Raw genomic sequence first — 10,260 nt, 5'->3', positions numbered from 1 at the left:
AATTAAGGTATTGCAATGGTTTATTAAAAATAGCTTTACTCAATCTAAATCTAGCAGCAAACCTATCGCTACTTATCTAACACTAATGACAATAGGTTTAATTGCAGTGCTTGGAAAAAACTACATTTGAAAAGTATACGTTAGTACTCCTTTTCTTTCACTGTATAAATTCTTAGTGCATATAGAGGGGGAATTGTCACGTCATTCTCTTTTTTCCCAATTATAAACATTGTGAGAAGGTTGAGGACATTCTTGACACGGTTTTGAAGAATTCGCCTCTATAACCAATAAAATCGCATTAAAACATTGCCATTCATTTATGGAGATTCTCAATCCGGGTCGTAGTTGTCCCAAAGTGTTTTTTTTTTTAAATCAAGAAAGTCCAGTTGCAGTTTTGAGTTATTATTACTCCTTCCCGCATTCAGCAATCTCGCGTTGCTTCGCGTGCTAATCCAATACACACTCAGAAGAAGAGGCAGGCCTTTGCTTCAGATTCCCGCGTTTGGGGTACAATGGGGTGCGTCGCTCAGCCAATTGCAAACCGCAGAGAGGGCTTCCAGTCGCTTTGCGATTGGGCGATCCAGTGTTCTGGCGCCAAGTTCGAAACTCATATAAAGCGGCGAGCGGGCTCCCTCTCGCTTTTCTCCGGTTAGCTGTTTCCCTGCCTCTCTCTCACTCTCTCAAGCCGAACGATGATCTCTACTCGCAACCCTCTCTCCCTTCGGAATGAGCAGCAGCCCCAGTTCTCGCCCAAGAAGAAGGTGCCTTTGAACGACAAGGAGAACACGGTGAGGCTAAAAGGGGACAGGAATGGTTTATCTCCTGGAGAGTGAACCTTTTAGGGCAGGGAAGCAAAAGAACCCCTTTGTATTGGGGGAGGGGGAGAATCCGGAGGTCCAGAGGTGGGGAAAAGGAGTCGGAAAAGTTGTCTTAGTTTTCTTGAGAAACTTTACTCACACAGCTCTAGCGGGAGACGGTGCAGATTATATTTGCAACACAAACTGAGGAACATGGGGGGTTGGGGGGGGGAAGAAGAAGGCAGCTTTTCTGAGCCCATAATTTGGGAGATTAGTGTGGCTCCCCGGAGACGCCTTTTGTTAGGCAGCCGCGGCATTTTGCTCGATTCGCTTCCAATTATTTGTGGGAGCGATTTCTCGGGATAAATATTCACCAGGGATTCAAAATTCCTGCGCCGGATCGTTCATGCGATGCCTTTTTAAATGTATCGAACTGCAACTCCCGCCGTCTTTGCTTTTTTGGCGGTTCTTAAAACTGGAATGACGGGAACTGAAATCCCCCCCCCCCAATGGGAAGGGCGCCGAGTTACCGCTGACCTCGAGCGAGCCTTCCCGAAGGCCTGGCCTTTTTCTCAGCCGGGGAAGAGTCGTGGAAGTCCGCACCGGAAAAAAGCGCTCCCTCGTAAGGGCGTCCGGACCCCTTTCTGGCTTTACCTGCCTTTAAAATCCACCCTGACCTCGTTTCCCGTCTCTTTTTTTTTTCCGCCTTCGTAGCCCCCCTCGTTCAACGCCACCCGAGTCCTGGCGGCCAAGACGGCGCGGAAGATATTTCGGGAGCCCGGTGACGAAGCGGTGAGTCTTCGTGGTGAGAGGCGAGCGGTTCGTCTCGCCGATTTGGGGCGGGGGGGTGGGGGGGGGATCGAAGGGTTCGAGAGTGGGACCGGGAGGCTGCGTGGGGATGGAAGGCAGTCCTTTGTGTGGAAAGGGTGGAAACCTTAACCTTCCACTCGTTCCCGCCGCATAGGAAGGAGCGAGGGCGGGACTCAGTTGTCTTCTCTGCAGCTTTGGCGCCAAAAGCCCCATTACGCAAAGAGACAGGCATTGAGAGGGAAACGGGAGAGTGGATCGTTGGCCTTTCAGCGGGCCCTAGTTGGGTTTTTTTTTTCTTTAAGGGATTAAAGTTTATTTTCTTAGGTTTAGCAACACATTTGTCGGTTAGTTGAATCAGCTGAGCAAACAATAGTTTAAAGGAGAAGGCTCACTTTATTGCCATTGCAGCTTTTCTTGGGGCCTCAGGTCCTGTCCTATTCTAATTTCTGACTCTAACTTGCCTGGTGTAGATTTTATATATATATACACATACACACACACAGTTGTTTTTTTTTTTTACTTTTTAAAGGAATTTTCTTGAGTTTATCAGCTTTGTTCTTATTTTTCTCTTTAGTTCATATTCTCTGCCCTTAATCATTCTTGTGCTTTGATCCTTTTGCATTCTAACTTCTCTGGACCATTCAATTCCTATCCGTATACAAAACCTATCTGTCTCCTTTATGATTCTTTTTTAGGATGTAAAGTAGAATCTAAGAAGTTGGGCTTTTGTTATTCTCTCAAAAAAATCAAGATTCGGTGTGGTTTTATTACTGAATTTGTCTTAATCTAGAACTATTGAAAATATGTTTTTTCTCATAGAAATGCTTCTAACATGGTAATATATTGCATGGTAATATATTGTACTTTTCAGGAGGTGCCTAAAGGAACGAAGCCGCTTCCATCAAACAATGTGCAAGATGAGCCTCTCTTAAGGGACAATCCTCACCGTTTTGTCATTTTTCCTATTCAATACCATGACATCTGGCAAATGTACAAGAAAGCAGAGGCATCCTTCTGGACAGCTGAAGAGGTGAAGGCCTTTTATTCTCTTTCCTTTGAGGCTCTGGAGTGGAGATAGGAGCAACACTAACAAGATAGGTTTAGAGTAACTGTCAGGAGAGCCAGTCTGATCAGATTGCTGGATTAGGACTAAAAAAGATAGGTGTAAACCTAAACTCAGTCATGGAAGCTCACTAGAATGTCTTTTAATTAATTACTATCTCTGCCCAATCAATCTTTGATTTATCAGAGGAGATAAAATGGAAGGAAGAATGCTACTTAAATTATTATCCTATCTTTTGAAAAGAAAAAAAAATGTTTTAAAGTAATTGCTTGTATTGTGACTATTCTCACTGGCTGTTTGATGTATTTAGGTGGATCTTTCTAAAGATCTTCAGCACTGGGAGTCCTTAAAACCAGAAGAGAAGTATTTCATTTCACACGTCTTAGCATTCTTTGCTGCAAGTGATGGTATTGTCAATGAAAACTTGGTAAGCATGTTCAAATTTTATATCCAATATGCCAAAATAATTATCCCAATTTTCCGTATGTATATTAATTGCCAGTAATCTATAGCATCTACAGCAAAGAGTCTTGAGTGATCCTGTCTACCTTACTTTAAAATAGCAATTCAGATATACTATCAAAAGAAGCAAGCAGTAAAGTTCTAGCCTTTTTTTATTCTTCCTACACCAGAAGTATAAAATGGGTTATGGTGCCCGCTTCCTCATAAGGTTTTTCTGTAGCTTTTCTAGCTGATTAAAAACATGATAAACAAAAGGGGAAAAAAATCCTGATTTATGATTAAGGAATCTTTTCCTAAATACTTAGTACCACAGTTGAAATATGAAACTAGAGGAAAAGCTATGGAAACTTATAAACCTGTGGGAATAACAGCTCCATTTTAATGGACTATAATTTTAAATTTCCTGATTTTTTTCGCAATATCAAAGTGACTTTCAATAGTATGCAAATAATATATGGAATAAAATAGAACTTTACTGTCACTTTAAATGTACACTAATCAGCATACATTAAATTAACATTTCATTGCATTCAGCTCTCTGATAACTATTATGCATATATCTACATATATGACATAGCATCACGGTCTAGTTCGAATGTATACATATACATGACAAAAAAAAATTGTGAGTTTACAAGACAGATGGCGTAAGGAACAAAGCTGTTACAGAACCTAGTGGTTCTGCTATAAATACTTTAGAACCTCCTCCCAGAGGGGAGCAACAAAAACAGACCATGAAGTAGGTGTTGGGGTCTCATGACAATGCTTCGAGTTCTCTAAGCACACAGTGCTTATAAGCAGTATCCTGAATAACAGGAAGCGAGCTTCCTATAATCTCTGCCATCCTTACCGCTCTGTATGGACTTTCTATCTGAGGCATTGCTACCACCAAGCCAAATATTGATGCAGTTTGTTAAAATGCTGTCAATTATGTCTCTGTAAAAAGTGGCCAGGACAGAAGGAGAAAGATGTGCTTTCCTTATCTGACACAGGAAATGCAAACGCTGGTTTGCACATTTCACTAAAGATATGAAGAGACTAGGTCAGATTGTTAGTTATCTGTACCCCCAAATATTTAATACTGTTGACTACCTCCCCAGCTGCAGCTTTGATGCAAAGTGGAATGGGATTATGCTCTTTCTAAAATGAACAGTGATCTTTGTTTTGTCAACATTCAAAACCACCAAAGCCTTCACCCCCACTTGCACATTGTCTCCCAGCCCTTCTGTGTTCACACCATTCTGGCTATTCAGGTGCCTCTTATGGACTCTTATTACCTTCCCTACCCAACAGCAGCAGCTACTTACCTGCCTGCTGAGTTGGGATTTGCAACTTCCTGCCAACTTCCATGCTAACTTCAGTTATAGAAAACTGCCTTACCTAATGACCATGGGATTTGGTTAACTGTGCAATTGGGACTCTAGGGATTGCCATCAATAAGCAATGTGGTTGTGCTTTTGGCCTTGTTTAGTAATGAAAACCTAATTTCTATTGTAAGTTGAGGACTACCTGTACTCCCTAGTTTTAAAAATTGGTACCAGAATTACTGTCACTAAGCAACACTGATGCCATGTGACTTGCTTAGCAATGGCAATTCTGGAACTCCTGTTATTAACGGAGACTCCATTGTTTGTTAAATGATCCTGCCATGTGGCTTCCTGCTGGCTCCCCCATTGACATTGCTTGTCAAGCTGGGCAAAAAAAGTTGCAAAGGCAACTGTAGGATGCTACAGTGGCTGGAACTCCAAGAACTCATTCAGTGCCATTAGAATAAGTTTGGATGGTTGCTGATCCTTAAAGGATGTAGTATAGATTATGTATAAATTGATAAAATGATGGGATAATATCTGTAAATAAGCTAACATAGGCACAATGCTGCATAAATATCTCTAGATGTAGTGCTTTTTAGAAGGGCTGGTTATGTATTCAGATTGTAAATTGTAGAAAATTGAGTTTAAGTTGATGAATATGAACTGCATATGGTACATGTAGAGAAAATGGAAGAAGGTAGTTTGAGTATGATCTTTTCTTTTAGAGAAGCAAAACCTAAGTATGAAAGAGATACTTTTGGGTGCTCTTCTTGAACTAAAGTAGAACTGTTTTGATGCCTGCATGGACTACAATGCTATAGTGTTCCATGCAGAAGTGGTTGGGAAGGAATCTATCATTGCCAGAGGCTTTGGGCAGAGAGGAAAGGGCAAGGGTAATGTTCATGGCCTTTTCATTTAGCGGACTGCAATGGTGTATCCCACCAGCCCTATCATTCCTAATCTTCCTTAAGACTGCCTTCTCTATTAGAGAGTAGGCTATGGCCAGTAAAATTTGAGCCTGGGATGATAGCAGTGGAGTGAAGAAATGATTGTGTTTGTTCTAACTCCTCACCATGCAGAATTTCCAGCATGTGTTTTATTCTGAGTTTGAAACAAACATTGTCATGTACTTACCTAATTTTAGCAGAATAGGTTTTATCAAGAAATACTTGGCATATGTTGTGCAGGCTAGACTGGGAAATTGCAAAACAATCTGGAAGAAAGCGACAAATTTCCTTCATAATGCCAAAAAATACATGAATCAGCCTGATTCAAAAACGTTTTCCTTTTTTTCAAGGTGCAAATTTGAATTCAGTTTATCTAGTAATCTGACAATTTAGATGTAATAAAATGGGTAATTAAAATGGAAGGGATGAAATTAAGATTGATATCTTAGCCTTTTAAGCAAGTAAACGTGAACATGTGTTTGAGTATTTGTTTAAGTTTTCAAAAACTAAATTTAATAATAGCAGAACTTGGCATATTTTTGGAAGATAAAGGACATTTGTATTTGTATCACATATGCAGGAAATTAGTCAGAAATAACCTGATCAAATGAGATATATGCATTGTAACATATTGTAAATATCTATCCTCTAGGTGGAGCGATTCAGCCAAGAAATACAAGTCACAGAAGCACGCTGTTTCTATGGCTTCCAGATTGCCATGGAGAATATTCATTCAGAAATGTATAGTTTACTTATTGATACTTACATTAAGGATTCTAAAGAACGGTTAGTATTGTTTCTAGATACATACTTGAGCATGCTGTATTAAATATTTATTGAATGTGGAAGCACTTTATGAAAAGCATAGCTGTATTCCTTAGTTTTATAGAAATTCTGCAAATAAGGGTTTTTTTGTCTTAACAATACAAGAAAAGATATTTATTCTGTTTTGTAAAACAGAAACAGATTCCTACAGTGCCTAAGAACTGCAGAGATCTGAAGGGGTGGGGAAGTATTTTGGAGTGTACATGAGAGTGTATATCTTCCTGTTGTCAGCTCAAATCATTTTTTTTTTGGTGCCACAAGGGCTAGAAAAAAGCAGTTTCTTTAAAGAGTTGCTGATAGATGTAATATAAGTATCTTTGCATACTCCTGTACACATTCTCCCTTTCATATCTTGATTGCTGCAGTGCAAATATAAGTGTTGTTAATACTGAGGTCTTCTGAACAGCTAGCCTTTCTGTTGCTTAGTCCTTTCCAACTCAGTTTGAAACTTATCCAAAATATTGTTTTGAACTGAATTTGGAATTGTTTCCAAATCTGCTTGGATATCCATATGCTCTGAGATTATGTTTTCAGAACCTAGAGTACACAAAAGAAATTGACAGCTGCTTCTATGTAGTTCTGGACATTAGTGGATATTTGTCTATTGCAGGGCAAAATATTTCAAACAATGGGGTAATAAGCTGTTAACGGGTGTCATCCTCAATTTCCCAGTTGTCATAACAGTAGACCTGTCTTCCCCCCTGTGACCTGTAGTGGCATACGTGCGCTTCTACTTTTGGGCACTTTTCTCTGCCATAATCCGCATGTTCTTACATTTGGAGCTGGGAGATAGAATGAGGCATTTATTGAGAAAGAAGATCATGTCTTGAAGCACCAGTTACTTTCTTTCATAAAGCAATGCCACTGACCATAATAAGTGCTGTCACAAATCTCAGTTTAATCAACCAGTGGGATGTGGTAGGGAGGTTGTCATTTGTTTTTGTTCAAACGATAGACTGCCCCACCATCTGAAAAATCCTATATGTAAACTGCAAAGCGGTTTGAATTTGTTTATGTAGTTTTAGGGTGTTTTCCTAAACTCTTCAGTGCTAATCCCTACTATGTCTGAGTCCCAGATTGCATATTCTCCTTCAAGTGTACAAATGGAGATCTGGTCTGAGAAGAGAAGTCTGACTTTTGGATTCCTCCTCGGTGTGGAATCTCCTGCAACTGACTCTTCACAAGAGCAGTTATGAGAAGAGAGAGGTTGCAGCTCTCAAAATATGGAAATCAGGATCAACTCTACCACCTTTAGAATGACCAGTGAGACGAATTGCAGGGAATTTACCTTCAAAAGGATTCACAAGCCAAGGAAAAGAATCAGGCCAATTTTTGTTTATTTTTTTCTTTTTCTAACATGCATTAGGCAGGATTTTTTTTAGAGACGGATGCATTCAGGGGGGATTATTTAGCAGGGACTAAGCATGATAACTTCAGAAGCATATCAATCTGCACTCTTGTTCTTTTAGGGAATTTCTGTTCAATGCTATTGAAACCCTGCCATGCGTGAAAAAGAAAGCTGATTGGGCCATGCAATGGATTGGGGACAAAGAAGCCACCTATGGTATGTATTGTACTAGATTGACATTTCAGATGATTCTCCTTTATGGCATTTGAGCTAGTCTTCATGTCCACTGTGCTTTTTCTCTCTCAACAGGTGAACGTGTAGTAGCATTTGCTGCAGTTGAAGGAATCTTCTTTTCTGGCTCTTTTGCATCAATATTTTGGCTGAAGAAACGAGGTCTAATGCCTGGACTTACTTTTTCTAATGAGCTGATTAGTAGAGATGAGGTATGGCTTGTTGATGAAGGAAACTAAAAATAATTGATTCCATCAGAGTTAATTCTGTAAACTTGAAAATCTCTGTAGTGCCAAAGCCTAATAACAATGGTAATTATGTTTTTTGCTTAATTGGTGGTAACAGTAGTGAAGAACTTTGCCGTAACCGATTATATGGAAGTTTTGTAGAAGTCTTTTAACTAGTGCGCTACTTTGTTTTTTGATAACACAAATATATGGCTGCTTCCAATTGTTCTTTGAAATACCTTCCAATTCTTTACAGGGCTTGCATTGTGATTTTGCTTGTCTAATGTTCAAACATTTGGTGCACAAACCAACTGAGGAAAAAGTGAGGGAGATCATCACAAATGCTGTCACAATAGAGCAGGTAATTGGCAGTTCTTTCTGGTAATGGTAAAACATTCTCATATCAAAGTAAAAGAAGCTTAAAACTTAGCAGGGCATTTCATTGTCTCTAAGGTCTTGTGTTAAAATACTTTGTTTACTTAAATGCAGGAATTTTTGACAGAAGCATTGCCTGTAAACCTAATCGGCATGAACTGCATTTTAATGAAGCAGTATATTGAATTCGTAGCAGACAGACTGATCCTGGAATTAGGTTTTAACAAGGTAAGTCTTGTGCCCTGTTTCTTAAGAACTACCATACAATCTGTTTATATTTAAGTCTGCCTTTTTTGCCATTAAGTTGGTTTCTGGCTCTTTAGTGCTACTTCATGGTTAAGCTGGGCACTGTTGCAATGATATCCCTTATTTATCTCAATTTATAGTAAGCTCAAATGAACTCTGTGCAAATGTATTATAATGCTGTTGCAATTTCATACTGTTGAGCCATTTTGCTTTAAATAACTATTTCCAGACTATCTTGCTTTTGAAGATATTATTGGACTTGTACCTTTCCAATATTCACATCCAAAGTGTTAACAATGGTGGACTTAGGGTGGCATGGTGTACTTCCTTAATAGCTCTTGTTTCATCGTGCTAAAAGTAGAACCCACATTCTGTTCTCTTTCCAGAGTAATTAAGGGATAAATCATGAACCCAGGCTTAGAGAATATTGAAAGTGGAATAGGAACAGTGTGATGTTGGGGAACACTATGGTGAACATATGCATTTGGAAAAAAAATCATTTTTATTTATCTTTAAGAGAGAATTCTAGTAGGAGAATTATATGCAGAAGGTAACAACTGTGAAAGACATTGCCAAGGTAGAGCTATAAACAAAAATAGGGACGTTGTGGAATAGTTGATAATAGCCATTTGAGATTGTTTGAAATACTAAGCAAAAATGGCTTATATTGTTTTGCTTTAGTAATAACCATATGCCTGAATTACCAATTTCAGATATTCAAGGCTGAGAATCCATTTGACTTTATGGAGAATATCTCTCTGGAAGGCAAGACTAATTTCTTTGAAAAACGTGTAGGAGAATATCAAAGGATGGGTGTGATGTCAAGTCCTGCAGATAACTCATTCACTTTGGATGCAGATTTCTAAAGGAAGTAAGACTTTTTAGCTGGTTTGAAGTGACTGGCTAGTGGTTTTGGCCCATTATCTTCAAAATCCTGTTGTGGTACTTGAGGTAATTGGTTTGGCAAATTAAACAGAAAAATGCCAAAAAAATTATAAAATGTGTTTTGTAACAAGCTATTCACATTTTTGGAAATACTAACAATTGTAAAGTGGTATGTTCTGTTAACTTAAAGCAAGATTTGCAGCCTTTCTATTCCTGATATAAATTGCAGCAATGCTGATGAACATGTAACTGTAATGCCCAATACAGGTTTTAAATATTTACTATTTTAATAGTTTGTACATAAATATAGCACTTTAAAGGTCTAGCCTATTGTTTTGCAAAAGGGCTAGTATTGTGAGTTTGGAATAAACTCTTTTAGTCTGCATTATCTTAATTTCTTTTACTTGCATGTAAATTAAATCAATGTACTGAAATGGAAACTTACTTGATATGTATTTACTATTTTGGCGGAGTACTTTGTATAGAAGTAAAACTTCATTAAATTCCATTTTTCAAGCTGCTGGATCAAAATATTGAGTTGCTTTCTAAGTAAAAACTCCCCATCCCAAATTGTTCCCCCTGCTTACTTTTTATCATCTTTAGAAGTTTTCCTTTTTAGCTGGTACCCAAACCATTATTAATTTAGGATACAGCCCAAAAGTATATTGAATTGGGTGAGCTGCATGTGTTTATTTGATAAAGGAACAGGGCCTATACCTGGCGGCCCCAAGTGT

General features: G+C 38.7%; 1 protein-coding gene across 1 annotated transcript; it reads left to right on the top strand.

The window, feature by feature from the left end:
- RRM2 (ribonucleotide reductase regulatory subunit M2) lies at nt 1-10,042 on the top strand. The gene is made up of 10 exons (XM_034432084.3): nt 1-788; nt 1,512-1,589; nt 2,479-2,637; nt 2,981-3,097; nt 6,042-6,175; nt 7,684-7,778; nt 7,872-8,005; nt 8,277-8,381; nt 8,510-8,623; nt 9,355-10,042. The coding sequence occupies exons 1-10, from the start codon at nt 693-695 to the stop codon at nt 9,505-9,507; spliced, it is 1,185 nt and encodes a 394-aa protein (XP_034287975.1). The 5' UTR covers nt 1-692; the 3' UTR covers nt 9,508-10,042.
- The last annotated feature ends 218 nt before the right edge of the window (nt 10,043-10,260 follow it).

Source organism: Pantherophis guttatus, chromosome 1 (assembly GCF_059756535.1).
Source record: "Pantherophis guttatus breed Tessera chromosome 1, ASM5975653v1, whole genome shotgun sequence".
Lineage (NCBI taxonomy): Eukaryota > Metazoa > Chordata > Lepidosauria > Squamata > Colubridae > Pantherophis > Pantherophis guttatus.
The sequence above is the reverse complement of the archived record's forward strand: the minus strand, read 5'-3'. Positions and strand labels throughout refer to the sequence as shown.